At 50.0% G+C, this 25,246-nt stretch overlaps 2 protein-coding genes across 3 annotated transcripts in view; both read right to left on the reverse strand.

Annotated features, from left to right (window-relative positions):
* TBX5 (T-box transcription factor 5) overlaps window positions 1-19,567 on the reverse strand; it is a 55,423-nt gene extending 35,856 nt beyond the window's left edge. Inside the window, exons 1-6 of one of the 2 annotated variants that reach the window (XM_003907208.5) lie at window positions 16,304-16,697; window positions 14,417-14,601; window positions 12,497-12,591; window positions 10,170-10,289; window positions 9,238-9,385; window positions 5,374-5,526 (exon numbers count right to left, since the gene is read on the reverse strand). In XM_003907208.5, coding sequence (XP_003907257.1) covers window positions 5,374-5,526; window positions 9,238-9,385; window positions 10,170-10,289; window positions 12,497-12,591; window positions 14,417-14,563 — 663 coding nt within the window. In that variant the 5' untranslated portion in view covers window positions 14,564-14,601; window positions 16,304-16,697. Of the gene's footprint in view, window positions 1-5,373; window positions 5,527-9,237; window positions 9,386-10,169; window positions 10,290-12,496; window positions 12,592-14,416; window positions 14,602-16,303; window positions 16,698-18,375 lie in introns of those variants that run through there. The other variant, XM_003907209.5, reaches the window with a different exon arrangement.
* On the reverse strand, window positions 17,415-22,818 carry LOC116268817. Its single transcript, XM_031650184.1, has 2 exons — window positions 22,698-22,818; window positions 17,415-20,308 (listed from the first exon to the last, which is right to left on the reverse strand). The coding sequence occupies exons 1-2, from the start codon at window positions 22,816-22,818 to the stop codon at window positions 19,473-19,475; spliced, it is 957 nt and encodes a 318-aa protein (XP_031506044.1). The 3' UTR covers window positions 17,415-19,472.
* Between the last annotated feature and the right edge of the window lie 2,428 nt (window positions 22,819-25,246).

The raw sequence follows: 25,246 nt of genomic DNA on the forward strand, positions 1-25,246 counted from the left end.
TGCCTCCTGGGTTCAAGTGATTCTCCTGCCTCAGCCTTCCCAGTAGCTGAGATTACAGGCGCACGCCACCACACCTGGCTAATTTTTGTATTTCAGTACAGACAGGGTTTCACCATGTTGGCCAGGCTGCTCTTGAACTCCTGGCCTCAAATGAGCCACCCGCCTTGACCTGCCAAAATGCTGGGATTACAGGTGTGAGCAGATTGGCCTCAGATTTTTTCTTGACTCTTCTGAATGAGTAGAAAAATCTAAAAAATCCTTTTGGGAAGTCATCTTAAGATGTGTACTCCTGCATTCACTTGTATTTTAAGAGTCTAAACACCCAACACCTAATGGAATTTTCTTTCTCACGCAGGCTTTATCACAATGAAATTTCACTCAGTTGACCATAAATCATCTTTTAATGGACTTGCAAAAAGTTAAGGAGAAATAGGTCATTTAAAAGTGGATGAAGGACATCTTTTCCTCCCACCCCCCACCCTGCCCCATCCCAGTCTCAGAAGTAAATGTTAAAGATGGTGAGGCTGTGACACCAGCATTTAGCGAGGATCTGAGCATCAGAATTAGTGCTCAGTCCATGATGTCCACCGAGAACTCAGAACAAAAAATTGCCCCAAGGAAAGAAGAAAAGGGGGAATTTTATGTTATCAGCAAAAACTTTTTGCTCAAATCCATTCCTTACACCTCAAACAGATTGGCTATTCCTAATCTTGTGCTTACCATCATAGCTTGCAAAAATACGATTGCACAGGACAAGCACATTTCTTATATATTCACTTAGGTATGTTGATCTTTACGTGTAACTTCTTTTGGAAACTGATTATAGATGCCTATATGACCTAAGAATTACCCTTGAGAAATGTCAACATACAACATACATTATCTGCAGGTCAAAATATCTGTCCACTCACATACTACAGCCATGTTTATTAAATTCCTTTCCTAATATGCTGTGTGTTAGATCGTGGACACACAAACTGATACACCTGGATTTTCCAGTTCCACCAAAAGACTTCAGTAAAACTTTCTTCTATTCACCATGCAAATGTACTCCCTTCAAAATCAACATAAAACCGGATATCCGGGAGAGATTTGGGAGTGGGGGAAAAACAAACATAAATACCAGCTCCAACTGAGACAGAGGTTGTAAAAATTAATGAGAATAATTGTTGTGAATTCTTGCTTTTGAAAAAAATTTTTAAAACCCTCACGAGGACCAAAAATCTTAATTATGTCTCTCTATTAAGGGTTCATTTCCTGGTCCCGACCAGAAAGCTCATACCTCATAAATATAGACTCCTTACACAATGATTTAAGCAGGAGGAAAATGCCTTTTAATGGCAAAGTTAAGTTAATATCTGGGGATAGACATTGCTTGCATACACAGCCATTGTTGCAAGAACAGGGAAATGAAATGCCCACGTGACGTTTTTTAACACCTAAATATTTCTAGGGATTGCTCTGGGAGCTGCTGACAACTGCAGTGAAAACTTTACAAAAACGTGTTTCACAGAATGAACGTCGCTGGGGAAGATTTGAGTTTTTAAATATCTTTTTCAAGCTGTCAACCACCTGGGGAAATAAGTCCCAAATCCAGTCCGAGATCACAGCTGGGCTGAGGAAATGTGTCTCGTCATTAGGGGCCCTGTGGTATATGGGTATGTGATTGCAGCCTAAGAAACGAACCCTGTAGCATACCTATCTCCACCTGGTACCTACATCCAAGGAGAGAAAGATCATTCTGAAGGCAATGGGCCCTTTGACCGTAAAAACGGTGGCCCTTAGTTTTCCAAATTGTCTTGGCAATTTAATCACATGCATTGCTTTTCTTTCCCTGCTCATTTATCCAAGGCAAAACGCTAGACAAATAGTCCTTGAATTGATGACATGATCAGGGAATGAGCCAACTAAACCACAAAGACTAATATTTGCAGTTGTTTTTCAACCACAGGAATAAGAACTTATTTAAATTCCCAGTCTTTCAGATTCTAAACTAGCCAGGAAGTTAGAATGAGTAAGCAAAGAGTTTTCTGAAGTCTGTGTTTCGGATGGAATCGCCCTGTTAATAAACTGATCAGCTAACTAGTCAATCAAGGGTCTCATCAATCATTACTAATGCTCTGCGCTAGCTCTCTGCCAGGTCCCGCATGACACGCTTGCCGGGAATTATCTCATTGAATCCTCACAACAACCCTATGAGGTGAGTTCTCTTATTATCCCCATTTTACAGGTGCGGAAATGGAGTTAAATCATTTGCCCAAAGTCAAATAGGTTTGAACCAAAGCAGTCAGCCTCCACAGTCATCCACCTTAACCCTATGCGATGGTGAGCTCAGCTGGCTTCTACCCATGAAGTCAGAAGTCTCAACACCCGGTCCAGGTGGGACAATAAAGTAGCAAGACTGAGTCCACAAATCACATGCAACCCTGGCCCGCTTATTTAAATCACACATCATATATCCATGTGGGAAATGTTTGCAGGGGCCCTGCACTTGACTGGGAAAGTGCACAGTTTTGGATTTGCTCCTGAAAAAGAAAATCGGTGTCTTTGGTGCTCTAAAGTAAGAAGTGGGGGAGGGAAACAGAAGGTTGTCTTCCATGAATTTTCTCTCCCGGATGTCAAGGAATCTGTCAGGCTGGCTAAACAGACCTTTATGCACAGCTCAACTGGGCTCCCTGACTCAATCAATACAGAAAAGAAAAGCAATTATGGTGTGTGAACCCTTAGTGTGGCCATCAAATACACATATATCCAAATGCATATTTGAAGACACACATTCTTAGACACATGATTCCCTACATTGTGCTAAAAAAAAAAAAATTCACACATACATACCCCATTGGGCAGGCAGGCATTCATGCACATCAATCACTAAATATGTGCATTGGGAAGACATTTTTTAAATAGAAATGTAAAGGGTATTGGGCATATTCACAAATGGTTGCAGTGACAGTTTCACAGGTATACATATATATACACAAGAAGCTTATCTAATTGTCTATTTCAAATATGGCAGTTTATTGGATGACAATTATGCCTCAATAAGCCTGTCAACAGAGAGAAGGAGAGAGGGAGCGAGTTTTCCCACGTCTATCCACACCTGATGAGTCTTAAGACCATAAGCATAAGCACACAGAATTTAGGGTGTTTCTTCCAAAGGACCTGAGCACTCAGATGGCTTTTTAAGCAGGTCATTTTAATATGTCTACCCCTTCCTGTTCTCCTGTATGAACCTGAGCTTTCTTGGGGTAGACGGGGGAAAGATAGGATATATTTTTGGACCCCTGTCTGGTTTGAGAGCATGTAAGTATATACATATATAGGAAGAATTGAGTTTCCTTATTGCTATTTTTTTTTCCTGGGACCATCACCACAAAGCTAAACACAGGTTTACAGCAACCATTGAGGGAAACAGGTTTCAAGCAGCCAGACTCAGATTGGCCTGAAATAGTTTTACATCTTTCAGGGCATTCGACCCTCAGTTTTGCTCTTGCTGGCTCAAAAAGTGGAAGGATACTCAGAAAAATCCTCCTACCCATTTAAAAAGGAATGGTGTGTTGAGGGGAATGAGTTTTCTTTGCAAGGGCAGGAAACTCTCTCTCGACCTGGGTTCCCAGACAGGCCTTGTGGCCTGGAAAGACTGTCTATCACAGCTTGACCAGTTCACAGACAATCTGGATTTGGACATTACCCACAGCATTTTGGAACAGTCCCGGCCTCAGTTGGGGCATTCTCTGCCAAGCCAGCCTGCACTGGAATGAACTTCGAGGGGTGATGAGAGGATTTGGGGTGCTAAGCCTACCTCTCACCCTTTTCTGGCCTCTCCTGTCCGGTTCCCAGCTCCTGCAGTTCCCCCTCCACTCCAGCCTTGCTGGTGGGGACAGGAACTATGAAGGAGGTATTGGGGGGTGGGGGCGCACCATCCCCAAATCCATCTAGGTGACCTGCCCTCAAAGATCCCATATGGACCCCCCTCCCACCTTGCCCTCCCACAGCCTTCTAAGCCCAAATCACTGCTTAATACTCCTAACAGTCTACAACCCTATGAGGGCAGGTGCCCCTCCCCCAGCACCTATTGTTTGCCTCTCCAGATTTTAGATATTTTCATAACAAGGCTTAGGAAACATTAAATCCCTCCTGCCACCCGCAATAAAACGAATCCACAAGCACTTGGGTATCTAAGGAACAGAGGTGAATCCTGACAAGTGGAGACAAGCTTTCTCCTAAGGAAAAAGAGAAGATCCTCCCCCTACCCTCCAAGCTGCCGCTATAGGGAGCCTGCTCCAAAGTTGTTGTCAAGCTTTGAAATGCCGAAACCAGTGCCTGGATTTTGAACCTCACCGAGTCTGACTTTCACACAATCCATCCAGCAGCATCCCGCCCCGACACCAAACTGCAGCCACCTTCTCCCAAGCAATTCAGGTGTGCCTCCCCTCACCAAGCTGTGGTTCTGCAGGCTCTTGTCTAAGTCCTGGGAATGTTATCCCAAGCTGCTGGCGGCGCAGGTTGCTCTGTTTTCATTTTAACAAGGCAAACCTTGCTCAAGAATGTGGTCTGGAGTCAGTGATTTCTGAAACAATTAGGGAAGCATCAGGAAAGTCCAATCCTAAGGATCCCAGCAACTTTGCCACCTGCACTGTTGCCAGTTGAGTGGCAAAGTTGGGTGCAGTGGCTCATGCCTGTAATACCAACAATTTGGAAGACCAGTGTGGGAGGATCGCTTCAGACCAGGAGTTCAAGACCAGTCCTGGCAACCTAGCGAGACCCTGTCTTTACAAAAAACAAAAGTTAAAAATTGACTGGGCAAAATGATGGTGTGTGCCTATAGTCCCAGTTACTCTGGAGGCTGAGCAGGAGGATCTCTTGAGCCTGGGAAGTCAAGGCTGCAGTGAGCCATAATTGTGCCACTGCACTCCAGTCTGGGTGACAGAGTGAGACCTTGTCTTGGAGGGAAAAAGATTAAAAAGGCGGAGAGGAGAAAACTGACCCCAGCAGAAACGATGGCCCCAGAAATGAAACGGCAGCTCCAGAGCCATGCAATAAGCAACCTTTCTTCCCGCTAGGCATTTCATAAGGTCAGTGGGATGCCTTCTTGTGGCATTTGAGTGTGTGGCCCATCTACGGTTTGACAAGTTTGTTTCTAACAGGTGTGGGTGCATACATGTGGTTGTGACTGTCATGCCAAGCCCATGGATATACTAAAAACAGCTGAAACTCTTAGGCTGCAGCTTTGTCCCCACGCCAGCATCCTGGGGTCGAAGTTAGTGACTGCTGCCATTCAGAGGAGCAAAGTTCCAGCAGGAAACCCTTGCAGATTCATGCAAAAGAAAGAGCAGATGGCCCCAGGCACCGGTTCCCGGGCTTCGGGCTTACCTTGTGGTTCTGGTAGGAAGTCACTGCTATAAACGCTGTCTCAGGAAAGACGTGAGTGCAGAACGCTGTATTTTTTGAGCCAAATCCATTATTTTCATCTGCTTTCACGATGTGTAATCTGGGCTGGTATTTGTGCATGGAATTTAGAATAATCTAAAAATAATAAAGAAAATGAGATTGTAAGAAAATCAAAACTCCCTTTGTCTCCAGATAAAACCCTGCTCCCCACCCTCTAAATTCGCCTTGTTATATCGGCTCTCGAAAAATAGGTATTTTTCTTCTGTTTTGAAAAGGGGCCAGGGATTTCATTAAAAAGAAACATTTCAAAAATAACAATTTCCAACTGAAAAAACCAGGGTAATATTCCAGGAATCTACCCAAGGCACACAGAGCAGTAAATCAGAATTCTTAATAAAGTTTGCTTAATAAATTAACTCCCTGCATAGGGCACTTCCCACCCCCAACGGGAGCTAAGCAAGTCTGGATCGCGGAATCCACGTCTGGAGGGAAGCCTGGACGGCACTTTTGGATTGACGAGTAGTGTGAGGGCACGGGGACAAACAAACAACAAACCTGCAAATAACCCCCACTCCCCAAATCTCTAAGGGATGCAAGAGAAGATACCAAGTGTTTGGAAAACTGAAATTTATAAAACAAAAAAGTCACCAGTTCACTGCACAGCCTTTTTCTGAGGCTTAGGGTGGGTGATCAGACCTCAAATCTGAGGCCTTTGTTTGGAGAACAAGCAAAGCAGAGTTAGTGAAAAGAGAAGATATTTGGGGGGGCGCAGGTGATCTGCCCTCCAAGGACGTCAGCTCATAAGGTGTGGGGAGGAAGCACCCCCAACACCCCTCAAAGAAGGGGCTTGAAAACTCCCTTTCTCCAACTTTATCACGTTTCAGGATCCATAACCAGAATTATCTCCACTCTTGACCCCAAACAGAACGGCTACATCTGCTTTTTCAGGAATATTCTCTTTCTACTTCCTATCTTCCCCATATTTAGGGGTGCTCCCAGGGACAAGAGGGGTCCTAACTGCTGTAGTTGTGCTGTTATTTTTACAACCACCGTTATCGTTAGGAAGAGGAGGAGGAGGAGGACTTCCAGGCTGCGTGTTCTTGCTGGAGCCAGGGCTAGTCACAGATGAGCATCCTCACCAATAAAACCGGGTTTGTTGTTCTGATGAACTGGGTTTTGATGCTCCCGGGAGGCTCTTAACGCTAATATTTACCAAAACGCTCAGATACATCCCCACCGAACGTGCGAATTGCCGCGTTTAACAGCCTGAAAATCTAGCCTGCCTTTTCCCGGGAGCTGCGGAGGTTGTCTCGGTGACTTTGATTATTTGCATTGATGACCCTGGGGCAGGATTCTTGGACCAACCCCGGAGCCCGGCCCCAAGCGGGTGGAGGTAGTTGGGGGAGGGGAGCCGCGGCCCGGGCGGGGGAGGGACGAGGAACTCTCAGGCCCCGCGGCTGCCCGACCCCGGGCCGCGCGGCTCTAATCTCCGGCCGCCGTGGCCCGGCCGCCTCCCCGGCCGATAGCGACGCCGACCGGGGCGGCGTGGCGACAGAGAGACTCAGCAGGGCCCCGCTGGCCGCCACAGTCCCCGGCCGGCGGGGCCATCGGCTCGGCTTAGCCAAATTGCTTTGACGGCTGGGGACAGTGTGGAGACAGCAGCGCGAGGGCGATCTAATGGCTCCTAATTTCATTAGGGCGGCTCTGAATTAAAAGTCCGGAGTTTGGGGTGGGAATGCCTGGCTTCTAGGCAGTTCTGAGCAGCTCCGAGTCCCTCTCCCCAGCTGGGAAGGGGACTGAAGCTGGCAGGGATGCCAGGAATTTGGTGGTGGGGTTGTGCACCTTCCTCAGGCATCCGCCCCAGAGAGACCCCAAAGGCACTCCAGAGGAGCAGAGAAAAAGCTAGGAGCTGAAATGAGTGGGAACCGTCCCACTTCCCAGCGTCAAGGACCACGCAGGACCCCACCCAAGGCTCGCATCCTCCAGAAGGAGCCAGCCCAGAGATGCAAGTGGAACCGTTAGAAATGGCGCCGGTTTTCCCTAGTGCTGGTAAGGTATCCGCTGGGGACTGGCAGATACACAGTCAGAGCGGGTCAGCCAACGCCCACGCAAGCTGAATTTACAGAGCACCTCCTGGGAAGTCCAGCAAGAAGAACTCGTGGGCAAAACACCAGAGTTTAACAGAGCGCCTCTGCATTTGCCTGAAAATGCCTTGGTGCCCTCCCAGCAGGCTCCACAGAAAGGGAATGGTTCTTTCTCCTCTTCACCCACGTGCTGAGAGCTGCATTTACCCATCAGTGGGGACCCCGGGGATCCTCTTCCCCTTCCAGATCCTGGGGACTTCAGTGCTTCATCCCCAAGGCCTCAAAGGAGCAGATTTCTCGTTCGGACCCTCATAAACCATCCTCCCCGCCCTCTTGACAAAATTCATTCCCTCCCAGCCCCCTCCTTTCCCTGAAATTGGCGACCATGGGCCTATCTGTTGTTCCTCTTTGAAACTACAACCTTACAGGACAGGGAACCCCTTTTGTAACTAGAGAGACCTAGCCGCAAATCTCTGCTCCCAAATATAGGCTGTAGGACCTTGGCAAGTCACCCCCTGTCCCCTGGACTCTTCCCGTGCAAAAGTTATGCCTCTCTGTCCTCCCCCTAGGCTGCAGTGAGAATCAAATGCCCTAAGATGAATGTACACACTTGTATGGCAGAATCATCCAACTAAAAGTTCTAAACGTGAATTCAGAATACGTATTCTGTTCTAGTTATTAATTATCCCCTACGATGAGATCTGGGGACATTTTTTCAAAAATCAGCGTTTTGTGTTCTGTTTTTCTTTGGGGAAGGGGGGTGATGACCCTACTAAGAATCCAGTAAAACCTACACATTCTTTTGGGTGGTGGGCAGGCTGCACATTCAATACCCTGCATTCAGTTTCAGGAAATTCACCAGTCCCCTCTCTTGGGTCCAATCCAGACTCCAAGTTTAGGACGCCGGTTTAGGATCGCCTGCTCTGGGCACAGTGTGGAAAGGGAGAAAGCTGGATGTTGAAAAAAACATCTCCCCAGGAGTATCAAGCTAAAAAGTGGCACTGGCACCATAGTTCGCCTCTTATGAGTTCATTTCCCATCTGGAAAAGAGGGGGCAGGTGAGCTGGGCTCTCCCTCTCCCCTGGAACATCCCAAAATTAAGGCAGGATTGGGAAGTGGGGAGCGAAGGTATATGGCTTTCATTGTGGTCCAGCCTCTGTGCAGTCTATACTGGGTATCCACTGGGCTAGAATGTCCATATTTTCTGCAAGACTGAAACACAGCCCTCCACTCCTAACCACAGATCGAATTCACAGACTCTCCAGGCCTGGAATGAGCAGCTTTAGTCATTCCTCCATCTCTAGGCAAAGGGAGAGGGGTTGGGCCCTAGCGGCAAGGATGCAGTCTCAGACCAGGTGAGCTGGGGGCCATATCTCCAGCTGCCAAGGAGCTACAGACCCAGACTTGGGAAGTGTGAATCACAGGGAGGACTGCGGAGGGGCAGATATCTGCCTAGGAGAGTAGTGGAGACAGAGGATGAAGTAGTAGGAAGAAAAAGAAAGTAAAGGGAAAGCGAGTGAGAAGGTGAAAGAAGTTAACAGAAATGAATGAGAGAAGAAATGAGACAGAGGGGAGGAAAAGGAAGAGGAAGGAAGTCCAGATCAAGAAGGTAGAGGCAGAAAGCGACGAAAGTGGGGGAAAACGGAAGAAAGAAAAGGAGAAGTGTGGGCACACAGAGCCAAGAAGAGAGAGAAACCCAGTGAGAAGAAGGGAGAGAGGACAAGAGGCAGACAAAGCGTGGAATCCAGGCCACAGTACTCACATGCCCAAATGGGTCCAGGTGGTTGTTGGTGAGCTTGAGTTTCTGGAAGGAGACGAGCTGCCTCATCCAATGCGCCCCGGTGGCGGGAGAGTCCGGGTGCACGTAGAGGCGGCCGGGCATGGCGGGCTCAGCTTTGCCGGTCACAGACCTAGATGAAGGAAAGGTGTGACTACAGGCCTGGCTCAGAGTCTGGAGGTAGCGCAATGCACCGAAGCGTGCTTCAGTTCACGCACCAGGTGAAGGTTCTTGAGTAGTAGCTGGAAATAATCTGGAGGCCCTCCCGTCTCCCTTAGGTATCTGCAATCCCAGGTGCCCCAGCGTACTTGGTGCCTGGGTCCAGGCAAGCCCCTGGCCCAGCCTTTTCTTCTTACAGCCTCTCGCATCCCACAAACAAGTGGCGGGTTCTGGAGGTCTGGACGTGCAAAAAGCCTTGAAAATTCCTTGAGGGCTTTCAACGGGGACTTCATCGTCAGGCCCCTGCACTGCTGGCAGCCATGGGAACAATTCTACCCAAGAAATGGGCCTCTCCTCTCTTAACTGTTTAACTTGAATACCACGAGCCGATTTTGCAATTTCATAAAAATGCATGTTCAAAGCAGGTAACTCATAAAAAATAACTGTAAATGGTTTTATGCCCCAGAAATACCTCCAGCACTTGGTAACAATACCCTTTGTAAAAATCCACAACCTATGGGTGCAGCGATAGATACAGGCACCTCACTTCCTCTGAGCCTCCGTTTCCTCATCTGGAAAACCGGAGCTAATGGTTGCAGTTTCTTCGTCTGAGAATGGTTAGTAAAAAGCAATGGGATAGGCGGACAGACGCCTTTAGCACACAGTAGGAACAACAACAACAAAATGTTCACTGATTCAACTTCTCGGGAGATTCCACTTTTCTCTCTCCCCGCTCCACCTGCCAACCCAGTGCCTACCATTTATTATCTGCGAATTTGTATCTGTGATCGTCGGCAGGTACAATGTCCATGAGAAGAATGTACTTCGTTTTGGGATTAAGGCCCGTCACCTTCACTTTGTAACTGGGAAACATCCGCCTAAGAGAGAGGGACGGAGGGAGAGAGAGGGGCGGGAATTAATGCCAATACTTGAAGGCAGCCTCCATCCATTTTAATGGAAAAAGCGATTCCTGGAGAAACGTGGAAGCGGAAAATAGCCCCGTTCCGCTCACCGCAAGATCCATCCCGGGTTTCCCTTGAAGTTATAAGGAGGAGAAAGGCGAAGGGAGGAGAAAACAGCAGGCGGGCAACTGTAGGTATCCTAACAGGAAAACAAACCAGGACGCATGCGCCATTAGAGAACGGGTTTTGAAGATGCTTCAAAGGGACCTCCATTTCAGCTCTTGCTAACTGCCTTTTTCAGAGCCAGACACCTACTATTAATATTTGTGGCGAGAGGAGGTTTATTAGGTACAAAGCTAGGCGCCGATCCTAGAGGATCGGTCTAGCCAGGTGCTTCCGCCGATCCTCGCGGCGCTAAGGTGTCACATGTACGCAAGGTGTGTGCGCCCCAGAGACGCACACGCGTGGGTGCGCACAGGCTTCCCGACCTGGCTTTGGTCCTCTGCCCCTGGAGGAGGGGATAAGCCGCGGTTCCCAGTATAGCTCGGTTGATGACCTCTGATACTGGTCTCTAGCAGTTTATTCCTGAATGCCCCCACAATTTCTCCAAGGGGCCTGACACTCTTCTTTGGAGAGTCGAAATTCCATGGCCTTCAGCAAAGAAATTCCAGACCCTTCCAGATTTGGTTTCAGAAAAAGCTGAGGCCTGAACTAAGATCGAGTCGTTAGCAAGCCGATGGCCCGGAACTGTGCCGTCTCTGCTACCTTTCTGCCCCCCGGCGCACTCCAAATTTCCCTGCACCTTCTAAAGAGCATATCCCAGAAAGCGAAGATTCTCAAGGCTGGCCTGGGGGGAAAAGACAAGTTGGCAGATCTGGGCTCACTCAGCGATGACGGGAAGGGTCGAATGGAGGCCTCTCCCTCCGAGCCCCGCAGCCAAAGCCTCGCGGTGTTTATCAGCCTGAGCGAGTGCGCCCGGAGGCGGAGGCGCAGCAGACTTCGCAGGCCTTTTATAGTTAAACCCTCACGACTCCGGCTGGGGGAAAGAGGGACTCGGCAGTGTCTTTCCTTCCTGGGGGACTAGGAAGAGGACTGCAGTTCGTTGATATAAACAGTACGCGCCTCCTAGTTCACTCAGGGCTTGGGCCGAGTGGGGAGCAGACTTTGTTTAATTTTAAATAATAATAAATGTCACTGTTGTCAGTTTATTGAGGGAGGCTTCGGCTGGAGAACGGGGGCGGGCGGGGGGGCGTCTGGAAAGGCGGCTCCACCCTCCGCCTTCACACACTCGGTGGCTTGGGCCTACCGGTCGCCTACTCCACACGCCTGCTCGGGACATCCTCTGGCTTTTTGCTTTGCGGGACGCGGAAGACCAGTCCAGCATGGAAAGGGATGTGGCCAGGACGTCCCCAGACCTGGGCGCGCGCGTACACACACACACTCACACACTCACACTGACATATAGAGCTGCACCACTTTCCCTCCTTCTTCCCCAGAAGTCTAGCATTTCTAGCTAAAACTCTGCGAGCTTTTAAGGGGAACTCCGGGGCGAGTGTCTTGGCGAAGCTGCTGTGTTTATCGGTGTCTGTATATAGAGCCCGGCCGAGCCCCGGTTCAGTTTCAAAGGCTTCGCCAGCTTTCTATAAACAATGAAAGAGGTAGCGAATACATTCAACGATTCAGAGTTTGACAGTCGGGTGGGACCCTGGAACCACTCCATGGTCAGGGAGGGTGGGAATGAGTGTGGAAGTAAAGAAAAAGTCCAAGACCCCTGAAACCTAAAGACCTTCCAGACTCTGTCTTCTTTGGGTCTCTGTTTTCTGTTTTTTCCTTTCCCTCTTCTCTCTTTCCTTCATTACGAATCCAGATAGCACGGCCTCCCAAGCTCTTTATTCTTTTTATATGTGAGGTGGGAGAAATGCCCAGTTTCCGGCTTGAACTTTTGGAGTATTTCCTCCATCCCAGGAGAGATCAATGGAGGAATCTCCCTGTGCCTCTCTAACCAGGATCTGTCTTTCTCTCTTTCTCTCTATCTCTCCCGGCCTCCTCCTCTATTCTTTTCTTTCTCTGTGTTCCCTCTCCTATGGCCCCTTTCCTTCCCTCTTCTCTTCCAAGCCACCTTTTCTTCTTCACCTCTCCCGCCATTTCTCCTCGTCCCTCTCCTACACAACTAACCATCTCACCTTCCAGCCTTGGTTATGATCATTTCCGTGCCCACTTCGTGGAATTTCAGCCACAGTTCTCTTTCATGGAGAAACACTTTGATTCCCTCCATGCCCTGCAAGAAGGAGAAAAAAGTCACACTGACAAGCCCTGGCGGTAGTGGGCATTCCTTCCCCAAACTCCCCCAAAACACAGAGACTCCTCCTCCTTCCCACTGGAGCCTGTGGTCTCAAAGGGTAAAAAGTGGCCTCAGCCTACTGCAGAATTATCTGGAGCACCCAATAGCCTCTGCCCAGGGATCCCTATGTAGGCTGAGTCCCTGAGGTTTGCACCAACCACTTGAACCCACAGTGCTGTATTGTCTCCTTCTAATGACACCAGCACAAGGCTATGGAATGATCACCCACCATCAGGGTGCTTCGGAATGTCACTGAGGAGGACCAGAATAAGCAAAAACCAACCAAACAAACCAAGAAAAACTAGAGCCAATTTCAATCCACTTCACCTGAGATACAGGGAAACGAAAACAAAAACAAAAACAAACAAAAAACCTAACCTAGAAAAACTAGAAACCTAATCTGGAAAACCACTCAGAATATTCTTATGTAGATGCTCAGATGCCCACACACCAAACATACAGATATACAAATACTTGCTTATTCTCGGCCATGGGGGTACAAAAATGAACATATATGAATTTTTAAACTTAAAAATGCTTATATTATCATATGGTCTCACAGTCCAGAACGAAAATTAATCCTAAATATCTATATTAACAAACCCTCCAGGCTCTCCCTGCAAGTAGCTCTATCCACATCCAGCTATTTTGATTATAGGGCAGGCCTGATGCCATTTCACATTTTGGCTTTCGGCTAAAACTACATTTATAGAACCGATGCAAATATAAACATATATACACATATATACATATGTGCACACACACATACACACACAAACTCTTCATTTTGGAATAATTTGCAACAGTCTAAAAAGTGGGTTTGCTTTTCCTTAAAAGAAAAAAAAATCTGTAAGTTTCCTAAACTGTGTTCAAGCTCTGCTTCTCTACAAATATACACACGTTTTCCTGAAACTTAAAGGCCAAAGAAAGAAGCCGGGAAAACCCAGGAAGGACATCGAAATCCCAAGCAGGGTTTTAGCTATGTGCAAGTGTCTCTTCTGGTCGCCACCCCGTTTCACACCCCCGTGACACCTTATTTAAAAATCACTGGGACCTACTGAGGGGCCTACTTGAGCGCCCAGTGCGTCCCGGGTTTGGGGCGCAGAGCGCAAGGTGAGGCTCCTCCCTCTGCCCGGGCCCAGCTGGTAGCCTGGCGAACCCGAGGCTCCTGGTGCCCTCCGGGCGGAGCCCTGTGCGCTCCCAGCGGCCGGTGATGGCGCGCCAGCCAGCCAGGCCCCGACCGCAAGACAAATGGTGGGGCGCGCGGGTCTAGGCGGCGGCGCGGAGGAGGCAGGAGGAGGCAGGAGGAGGCAGGAGGAGGCGAAGGCTACGGGAGATCAGAAGAGGGGTCAAGCCATCGCTCATGCCGGCCTGAAGCGGCCGCTGACCTGGCCCTTATTAAGATGCTGAGGGCCGATTCTACACGTAGTGCTGCGGGAAAGGAATTATCTAGGCCATTGTTAACTGACCCCAAACAGCCGGATAATTGAGATTTGTCGAACAATTTGAGTAGATTTCAAAAATCCTTTGTAAAGATAACCGTCACAATAAAGTGAATGACAATACTCTAGTATTTGAGGAGACAGGGCAGAGTAAGGTGGAACTGGGTGAGAATAAAAAGGAAAGGGGATGATTACAGTCGGTGGATTTGTTTTGCTTTTTATTTTTGTTTTTGTTCTGTCCCCGCAAGAGGAGCCGAGCAAGGAAGCCAGACTCTGACTTCGATCTCTGCAAAGGGACCCGAAGCGCGAGGTCTCCTTACCTGCTGGGTGAAGGCGGCCTGTGGGGACGACGGAGACTTGCTGGGGGCCCCGAGCGCGCTCTCGGGTTTCGAATCGCAGGGCAAGTCTTTTGCGTCAGGCTCCAGAGGCGTGTGCGCCAGGCCAAAGCCCTCGTCTGCGTCGGCCATGGTGCGCCCGGGGCCCTGTGCCCGCGCAAGGTTCTGCTCTGAGGACAAGAAGCAGGGGAAGATGGGGGTGGGGAGGAGAGAGAGAGAACGAGAGAAAGGTTGGAGAGCACAGTTCTAGTGACAGGAGGGAGCAGTTTGGCCCCCAGTTTCCAGCTACCAGCACCTCCGTTCCCAGCTAAAGGAGACTGTAGAAGGCCCTAGAATTATTACTATTCCTAGTATTCCTAGTATTATTACTATTACTTTATGACCAGGCACAACCTCTTGCAAAAGACCCGCGTCAGACCCGGAGGAGGCAGGCCCGCATCTCCCCTGCGCAGGCTCTCCGTGATAAGCAAGCTGCCCGTCAAATTTGTCTGGACTTCTGGAAGAGCCAATAAAGATAAGGCGTGGGTATTTTTGGAAGCCACTGGGTAGGAACCAAAAACAAAACAAAACAAAAACCCAGTGTCCTTTAGAGAATTTCTTTCTTCGCCAAATTACAAGATGCCGTCGGAACACTTTTAATTAAACCTCACAAGAGGAATAGTTTCCTGCAGCAGGCAAATATGTGTGAAATAACCCGCCTCTTGCAAAAACAAAAACACAGGAGAGGGGAACGTTATGCAGAATGAGACTAGGTTCAAAAGAGAATTCACATATATCTTCTATCAGTTACAGGCCTAACATTAAAAGTCCTTTAAAATTAAAAGTCCTTTTCTTTACCCCAACCTTAAGTAAGATTCGTTGAAAGATTAAAAAGTAGCCAAACAGAAGACTGAATGAAGAAAGCCACCGTGCAGCGGTTCTGAGGGAGGCTCGTCACTGGGTGCCCGCCACCAGAGCTCTGCAGCCGGGCCGGGGATGGCGGGCATTTTGTGGAGTGACCAGGCTGAAGGGGGTTTCTCTGAACTTCAGCCAGGCCTGGCTTGCTAAAACTGCAGGCCCAGGCTCGGGATTGGCGAGGACAAAGTCATTATCGGATAAGTCCTAGGCTGGAGGCATTGAATCTGCGGCCCGGGTCCCCGCAATGAACAGAACGGCCAGGGTTTGCAGGCGTATGAGGTTAGAACACACAAAATAACAGCCGCAGAGCTGTTCAAGCCCAATGAGCCTGTCTCCTGCTCTCTGATCTCCTTCCAATCTCCTCTATACTCAAGTAGGAATTCCCCCTAAAACGGAAAGACTTTCGGAAGCGGGCACAAGCGATGGTCCCCCAAAACCTTAGCAGCTGCTTAAGCAAGGGACCAGATCCCACCCTGATCTGCAGTGGCCAGAGATCTAGAAATGGGGCCGAGGAGAAGGACAGCTTCTGAGGCCTGACTCGCAAGCAGCTTTCTTCGCCTCGTTCTCGGGGCTTCAGGGAGGCGGCGACTGGAGCTCCGCAGCCTACTCACAACAAAAGAAAGCAGGGCTGGCGCTCCCACACGCGCTCCCATTCACTGCCGGCCGCGGGGAGAATCCTACCCCGCGCCCTCGCCAGGGTCCCGGGGAGCTCCGGGCTGGCGGAGACGAACAAGATGCGGTTTGACAGAACCAGGCCGTGCTTCCTGCAAACCTCAATGCCGCTTCGCCAGCCGCGGCGGCCTCCCGGACTCCATTCTCCGCGGAGCTCCGAGTCGCGCAAAATCTCTGCAAGCTGCGCTCTGCAGAATGCAAAGCCAGGCTTGAATCCGCCATTCCCGCCGCCCCAGCCGACTCAGCCGACTCAGCCGACTAGCTCCCTCCTGAGCCTCCTGGGCCATCTGCCGGGACGGTTACCTCTCTCGGTGAAGCCGGTGCATTCACAACATCCTCTGCTGCTCCTAGCAGGGAAGCCGGCGGCGAGGCGGGGGTGCAGGCATGGTGGCTCCGGGGTTTATGCGGAGTTTACTGCGTACCCAGAATAGCGGCTACTGCTGCTTACTAGGGCGCACCTACCGCTGGAGCCTCCGCGGCGACTGCCCCCCTCCAACACACACCTCCTCCGCTGTGCGCTTGCTCTCGCTAAATACTTCCAAGTTGCCAAGTGCCAAAGAACACAAAATAGCCTCCAAGAGCACCGGCAACCATATAATCTCAGCGCCCCGCTCCTCCCTTATACCCCCAGGGAGGGAAAGTTGGGAGCCAACTCAGCTGAGTCGACAGTGACGTTCTGGGTTGCAGCTTTCAGGATGCTCACAAAGTACTGAAATCGCCTATCCAACTAGATCCCACTGCACTCTGCCGCCCTCCCCCTTCTCTCTCCCTCCCACCCTCCGGTCCTCCCTTCCCCCCCACAACTTTTCCACTAGATTTCCCGAACACTCAAATCACAAACGACTCACAACCCAGACCTGCAATAACTCCCTCCTCTCTACCCCTTTCCCAACCTCCATCCATCTCTGCTTCTCTGAGCAAGCGGTGGCTGCAAAAACTCCTGCACAAATCATTTCAAACTCGGTCGGCTTCTAACCGGGAAGTAATCTCAATGACGCTGGCAGTGCAGAGAACCGAGTCTGGACGCACACACACAAACACACCCCGGGCCTCCGCAGCCTTACAGACTTTCTCTCCAACGCTGACCTCGAGAAGGAGAGCTGCCTGACCCCGCCTGGCCGGCGCTCGCCTTTCTGACATCTCCCCTCCACCCCCTACTCATCACCCCTACTCTCAACGACTCTAGGGTGAAGGCAGGGTGAAGGTGCATTGGGATGGGGGCCGAGATCAAAGATGCCAAGAAATCGCTGCGGGCCCCCACCCCCACCCAGTGGGGCCACCAGACCTCCCCTGCTCCAGGTGTACACAAGGCAGTGCCCAGTTTTATTAAAATAATCAAACAGTCACTGGAGACTGGGGAGGGTTTTCATCTCCGCTGGTCTCCTCTCCTTGCCCTTCCCCTCTCTGAAATGTATTTTTTTTTTTTTTTTTTAGGGTGAGTTGAAGAGGTCAATAAAAGCATAAACACAGTCAGTAGGTCTCAGTCTGAGCAGACCCAGATTGGGACACCGAATATGGGTGCTTGGAGTAAATGTCAGGAGTCCTGTTCTGTTTCCCATCCTTACCTCCTGTACCCCCATCATCCTGATTTTTCTAGGGTTCTGATAAGAGACTTGGGCCTGCAAGTCAAGGTCTGGAGAAAGGGATGGAGGGAGGAGAAATGCCCGAGATCAGCAGTTGTGTAACCCTCTGTGGCTGCTCTGCTAAAATCCCAGGCCAGGCCACTGCTGCAAAATGCCAAAGTGGAGAATCTCCAACCCTAAATGTGGGGCAACCAGGGAGAAAACCAACCCTCCTTTGCTATGGTGCTCACTCCACCTTCCAGGTTTGTTTGCAAACAGATCTTTGCCCAGGCGTTTTATTTATTTGTGAAAACACCCTCACCCTCCAAGTCAGCTTGGAGGCCTTTGGGCTTGCTAATAAGGCGACGCTAGGTCGAAGACACAAAAAACAAACATGGTATCGGAAGGAGGCTGAACCACTACATCTCCGGTAGAGGGAAAGGGAAATCCAGAAAGACCTCCCCAATCCCTTTAAGTTCTCAGAGATTTGGGGATAAAATTGATTCCCATAAATAATCTTCAGGCCCCTCCAGAGAGGAAAAATCTGGACTCTCCCAGGTAATAGCCTAGCCAGATTTGCTTAGTTCATTGAGCACAGATGGTCTGGGCCACCAAGCAAAATAGGGATTTTCAAACCTTTCGAGAGAATCCATTCTTGCCAGGTGACACATGAAGCCATTCTTATTTTGTTCATGAAAAGTAGCAGCACAGAGAGGGAAGGTTCAGCTAGATCAAGACGGGGTGAAAAGCCAAGGAGGGCCAAGTGCAAAGAGAAACCTATTTCCCCCCTTAGTCCTCTAGGGCGAAACTCACCTCCAACTATCCCACTTCTTCTTTGTAGCGCAAAAGCCAGGAGTGTGCCTCGCTGGAGAGGAGGGCTCAGGTGAAGACTTCGAAAAGGACCCCCAAAAGAGACCTCTTTAGGCCAGGTCTTCTTCCAACGTCTGTCAAGAAGAGCACGTACCTCCCAGCTCAAAGTTGGTTTGTGGTCTCCGACAAATTAAATATTACTGTTTATTACCAGGCATACCCCAATAAAATAAAGAGGCAACCAGGCGATAGCGACTATCTCACCAGCCGCTGCACCTATAGGACTTGGAGACGTCACGAGTCACGCAACCGGCCCGCGCTCTGTCACGCTTGGCTGGGGGGCAGCGGCGGGAGGTTAATTTCTCTCCGTCTTCGCATATCAGTGCCGGGTCTGCGCAGCCACAAGTCCCGGACGTCTCCGCCCCGGGAATAAATAAAGACATAAACCAACCCGGCTTTCTCCGGAGAAATGAGGGTGATGAACCTAAGACACAAACAGAGCCAAGATCGACTTTCTTAGGAAGGGGGAGAGGAGGGAACTCTTCACGAAGGGAGGTGGGAGTCCACCTCAGACCTCTATTGGAAGGAAATCGAGTTGTTCCGGGAGACTGAGATCTCTTGCATAAGGCATGGGATCCTTATTATTTAAAAAAAAAAAAAAAAAAAAAACCCGCGGAGGAGCTCTTGGCAAATGAATATCGAGGCGCCGCTCTAGCTGGTTAGGCTTAGGATGCGATAACTGAGTGCCCTCCTGCAGACTTGCATAGAAATAATTACTGGGTTGTCGTGGAGGGGACACGAGACAGAGGGAGTTCTCCGTAATGTGTCTTGCTGAGAGAAAGGTCCAAGAATGCAATTCGTCCCACAGTGGCCCGGCAGGGGCGGGGTGCGAGTGGGTGGTGGAGTAGGGGTGGGAGTGGAGAGAGGTGATTTCTGTAGAGAATAATTATAGCACCAGGGCCCGCCGAGGCACGAGGCACTCTATTTTGTTTTGTAATCACGACGACTATTATTTTTAGTCCGATCAATGAGCATAATTTCTAAGCAGTCCAGCGGTGGATGCGCGCAAACTTTTGCGCACCGCTGGAAACCCGCTAGATTCAGTTGCAGAAGCACCGCGTAGACGCCCCTGGTGGCGCTGAGAGAAGAGCTAGGCCTGCCCAGCACAGAGCCGGAGAGCGTCGGGCCTTCCGGAAGGGTAAGTTCCCCGTCAAGGGGTCCTGAGGGAGCCGGACGTCTGAATCTGGGCTTGCCCCCAGCTTCGGGGTTCGATCCTGGGTTTTGCGCGTCCCTAACCCCCAGGGCTTTCCAAAGCATGGCCTGGCTCCAGGCCCGTTCCGCTCGGGACTGGAACGGCAGCAAAATGTGCAGGGAGGCAGTCGGCCGGCAGAGCTGCTGCGGGAGCCAAGGTCAGGCCCGTGGGGAGAGCGGGCAGCTTCCAGCGCTGGCCACGAGCTCCCAGGCCAGCTGGGCTGCAGACCCCTTTGCTTCCAGAGAGCACAACCCGCGTCCTTTCTCTCGGCCAGGCTGCAGTGGCTGCCCCGGGCTTCGCTTTCGTTTCCCAAGTTGTTAATAACGATATTTTCCCAAATCCGAGGCTCGTTCGGTGCAGCGTTTGCTCCCAGATGCCAAGAACGCAACTTGAAATCCTTCTCCCAAACCCTAGTTCGATGAGATGAGTTCCTATTTGACCTCTGAGCCGAGGCGGGCCGGAAACCGAGGCCTAGGCCCCGCCGGGGCTGCAAGGGAAAGGCGAAACTCCGAGCGTAGCGACTTTTCCATGTGATTCCTTTCTCTGGCATCCCAGACCGCGGGCCTTGCAGCCACCTGGACAGGCATTCAAAGGTTTCTACAAGTCCAGCTTCACAGACTGGCTCTCCCAGACGCTCCGGAGCCCGCACCACGAACAGAATAAAGGAGAGACGAGAGATCGCAACTAGGTTTGAGAATCCTCGTTCTTTTGCCTAATCATTTGGGCAGTAAACTCCGGAGCCGGCTACAGCGCTCATCCTCCCTTCCTCCTTTCGGAGAACTGTCGCTTTCCCGAACCTGCTCCCAGCTGGGTTTTCTCCCAAAGTTTATTTTTCTCGTTTTGCAAAATTCCTGCCCTGATTTTAATATTGCAACAGGACAGCAGAGGTTCCTCTTTAAAAAGTCAAAACCCAAACCAAAGGGGCCGACTGCTGTTGATAATTTTTTTCTTCACTTGCTCCTTCCGTTTTTAAGAAAGACACATCCAAAACTACCCATTGTTTTTCTCTCAAAAGAGAACTCGCTTTAAAATGCATCACCATCTATTTCTCTCCCGATATGTCCCCACCTGACCCGGTGGCAACTTGGGGGTGTGGGGTGGTGAAACATAGAAGTGTGGACGGGGCTGGGAAAATGAATAAGAATTATAACAAGAGAAATGATGACAAAAGTAAACTTTGACCAACTCAATTTGCAAAAGAAAGGGTTGGTCTGAGGGTGAGGCATTCCCTGGTTTCTCAAGGGGGTCACTTTCCCTTTTACCCAGTTCAATCTGGCTCTGTTATATTTTTTCCAGGAACACAGTATGTCTCTTCCCAATGTTTTATTCGGTTGCTGGTTTCCCCACTTCTGACCAGAAGTATGCGGGAAGAATACTGGCTGTTATTATTATGATTATTGAGTATCCAATACTCTCCTCCAATATTTCCACGAAGAATATTATTGCTACTCTCTTCATTCATGTTAGTGTTGCTTCGTGTGCTTTAGATAATAATTGTCCTCGTTACTCTCTAAGTTTTTTGTTGTTGTTGTCGCTGTTGGGTTTTGCTTTGTTTTTGCTTTTTGTTTTTCCTGTTCAGGGTAATGAAATGAGAACTGGAAGAGGCGATATCATTTCGAGGCCCAGCTGAGAAGGATCCCAATGCTAAAAATTTACACACTTCGAAGAGCAGAAAGGTGGAAGCGAGTGGTGCTTGGACACAAGGATGCCACTGTCCTATCTCCTCCAATTTGGGAAGTGCCCAGCCTAGAAAGGTGAGGGTCCCAGCTGGGAGACCATGGAGTCCCTCCAGGGTCACACTGAGCCTGAGAACTCCAACCATCCTGCAGATCAAAACCCACTGATAGGTCTCCCAAAATGTTTGGGGTAGGGGAAGAAACAGACGGCATTCCAGGTCTGTAACCCTGTAAGAGAGAGACTCGGACTGATATGTCCAGGTCTAGGGTGAAGGTGGGGGGCCTGTCTGGACACCTTCTACCTCAATTGAAGGGCTCCTTGGAAACCTGGGAGCCCATTGCTCTCTGGGACTCAGGAAAGACAAATTTTCTTTGGCAAAGGGAACAGTGTCGCGCTGTCGACAGAGCAGACTATTTTTCTTGTTCCCTCACAAGGTGGGGGTGGGGGGAAAGAAAAGGAAGCAAGAAAGAAAGGGAAATTAAATCCACACGTGTTAAGCTCGCTCAAAGGGCCAGAGTTAAAACCAGAGATGAAACTTCAACTCCAGTTCTGGCTGCCTGCGGGCCTCTTTCCAGCCAGCCAGGCCTCACAGAGCAAGGCATCCCCACCGGAGAGAATTCGATCTGATGTTTCATAAAGTGCTTTATTTAAAGAGAATGGGTGTGGGTCTGTCTCCAAGTCTATGCTGCAGAAATCCAGAATTTGTAGCGGCAAAGAAAACAAAGGAGATAGCAATTGTAATAATAATGACCCTCTTTACGAAAACTCATCCTGATATCCTCCAAATCAACACAACAATTCAGGCAATATTCAAGCAATGACCATTAAATCATCCAGGTCATTGATTTACAAAATTCCTAAGGTCTGATCAGGCTTTCGGACTTGGGCCTAGCTGGGTCAAGAGAACCTGAAATGCTGTTGTGTTGATTCTGAAATCACCAGTTTAATCAGGACAGTTAATCTCTACATCCTTCATGCCTCTCTTATGGGGAGAGATTTTCTTGAGAGAAGACACGACAGGTCTCAGCTACAGAGCTCTGGTATACATGGGAGGGAGTGGAGGCGGCCACCCCGCCTGGAACTGTGAGTGAAAACTCTAGTAATGACCTTGAGGAGGTGAAGGGAGGTGGGTGGGGGTGTGGGTGATGAGGGAGGCCAAACCCCAATCTGGAAGGATCTGTCACTGAAACAATTGCTTGGTCGAGACCTCTAATTTTTCTTCCTCTCCAGCCAGTCTCCTATGGCTCCCTGGTGCTGGGTTTCTGGCCTTTGGTGACATCCTAACAGAAGGGTCCAGAAACAGGGACCCCAGACACCTTGCTCCGTCTCCCAAATCACACCCAAAACATACTGGGGTGAAACAACTGACAGAGGCTCTCTGTGGCGAACAACTGACCGAAGTCGCCAGTGGAAAAGTTCCTGATAATTATTTCCGCAAGGACCCTGAATTTCCTGGTCACCATGGCAACCTGGAAGTCCCACCGAATGCTCTCAACAATGGGGTACCCCGAGGACATTCGCGCAATTGGCTGCACAGTCTGAGTCCTGAAAAGCGTTTCTGCCCACTGTTCTTGACTTTCTGGAGCCTCCTTAGTGGGTTCAACAGAGCAGAGATTTTTTAAACTGCCCCCTTTCTTAAACAGGAGAGAAAAATTGAGGTTTGGTACCAGCTGGTTCAGGTCTTGAGCAAAATCCCTGTCTTTGAATTCAGAATGCTTACCCCAGAGCCGATCGTGTAAAGCCTATGGTGTATCTTAATCGAAACCTGTGGCCCAAACATCTCAGTCAGGAACCCGGGACTTTAGGTGTCACTTAATCTCTTCACATCTGTTAACTACACCTATCTGCATAGGAGGCCCCCCACGTCAGTCCAGGCAACCTTTTTATTTGCCTGAGGCCATTTCTCCTAAATGGAAGGAGAAAAGCCTGAGCATTAGAAATTGTGGCATTAATGTCTGCAAGGGCTAATGGAGTGAAAAGAATACATTATTCTTTTCTTTTTAGAAAAAAATTTCTATTGTGGATGTAATTGAAATAACATTAAAATAATATTTCTGATTGCACTGCTTTCTTCTTGAATGTGTATCGGGGCAGGGGAAGTGGCTCTTTTCATTTTGGGGTGGACAGTGGATAATACAGGCTGATTTTCTTGTGCCCAGCTCGGAGGCACTGAGCCTGCAGGGTTTGGGAGCAATGCAGGCAACCAGGAGAGAAAGGGTGACAAAGAGAAGGCGTCCAGGCCTTGGAGGTCTTTGGCGGTGGGATGGGAGCAACTCCTCCTCTGGGTCCTCTCTCAGCTTTGTTCCATTCTGCTGCCAACCCCATCTTTCTCCCGACTACTCAGGAAAGACAAAATTTAACTTCTCTCCCCCCATTTCCGACGGGACATCTAATGTCCCTCAAAGCCGCTGGCTGGCTCTGTAGTGCCTCCACCCATTCCTTTCCCTTCTGAGAGCCCAGGCAGCCTACAGAGGTTCTCATTTCTAACCGAAGGCCTCCTGTTTCCTTCTCTCCCCAGCATTTTGCATTAATATTTTCAGAAGAGTCCTACTTGTGTCTACACAGCCACCAAGAGAGCAATGTGGGTATTTTAGGCTCACAAATCTGTTAGCATTTGAGGTGCAATAATAGCTAACATTTATGGCAGGCCAGGAAAGAGCCATTGTAACCTGGTTTTGCTCACACAGTTAGCTCTGAATCGCTCTATAAGAAGGGGAATCAATTCTCTTCAACCTTACAGAAGAGGTTTCTGGCGGTCTGGCCACCACCCCACTCTGGTGGGATTCCAACCCATCAGAAGGAAGGGTTCCTCTGTCAAGGCAGGACCGGGAACAGGGAGTGGTCTGTTGGATTGGGGGAGTGCAAAGGGCACTTTTTCAGCATCGAAAAGCACATTTAGTTGAAAACGGGGCGGGGGAGGGGCTGTGGAATTGCTCCTGTCACGGAGTGAAGGCTCAAATCATTTCTGATGTCTCCGTCTTTTCTCCCCACTCCCACTGAGGAAGCAGAGGCCCCAGAAGAGAGCCTGGGGGCAAACAGCCCAGATTCACTGGCATTAAGCAAGATGGGAGGGAGGACGGAAAGATGCTGATGTTCTCCTTTCCAAACCTCACTGCTCTATTCCCAAGTCCTGGCCCACATTCATCACAGCCTCAAGGCCAGTACACACTGTCTCCTGGCTTTGAGGGAGCAAGATGGGTGGGTGGGATGGAGCCGGGGAGAGATGTGCCCGGCTCCATTTTTTTTTTTTTTAAACAAATAATTAGGCTCTGAAAGGGTGAGGACTTGCTTGAAGTCACACAGCCCATGCTGGAAATGCTCCTTTCCTTTCCCTATTCTCCCGTGCCTTCAGGTAGGGCGTTTAAGGGATTCCCAGCAGTTCTCGAGTATATGTGGAGGCTGCGCACCGGCGTGCTCAAGCGGCTGTGGGCTCAGTCTGCGGAGGACGCCCCGGTGAAGTGTGGAGTTCGCAGCTCGACGCGGCCACCCGGCCTCCCTGTTCCAGACCTTCCCCTCCCAGGCACTGCGCTCTCCGGCCGAGGACAGCACGCGCCAGGCGCAGCCCTTCTCCTATCTTTGCTCTGCGGCTCTCCCTGGGGCCGGAGGAGTCCTGCCGCCTTAAGGCCCCAGTGGTGACAAGAAAGTCCCAGACCTCATAGGGACACCCGAAGGGACCTGCCGCTGGCACCGCTCCTGCAGCCTCCCCAGGCGCTCCCTTCGCTTCCCGGTGTTTCAGGTTCTTTCCACCGCCTGTGTGCTCTGGGCGCAGCGCTGGCTGCCACACTTGCAAGTTAGGAAGAAAATGACTTCTTTAGAAGGTGGAGGACTCTGAGATCCAAACCCCTCCAGTAGGGCCTCAAAGGGAGGTGCAAGGGATCCCCACTCTCTCACTTCCCTCCCTTGGGTTCCCTCCACCTTCCTTCGCCTGTGTCCTCCCTGTTTCGG

Source organism: Papio anubis, chromosome 9 (assembly GCF_008728515.1).
Source record: "Papio anubis isolate 15944 chromosome 9, Panubis1.0, whole genome shotgun sequence".
NCBI classification, from domain to species: domain Eukaryota; kingdom Metazoa; phylum Chordata; class Mammalia; order Primates; family Cercopithecidae; genus Papio; species Papio anubis.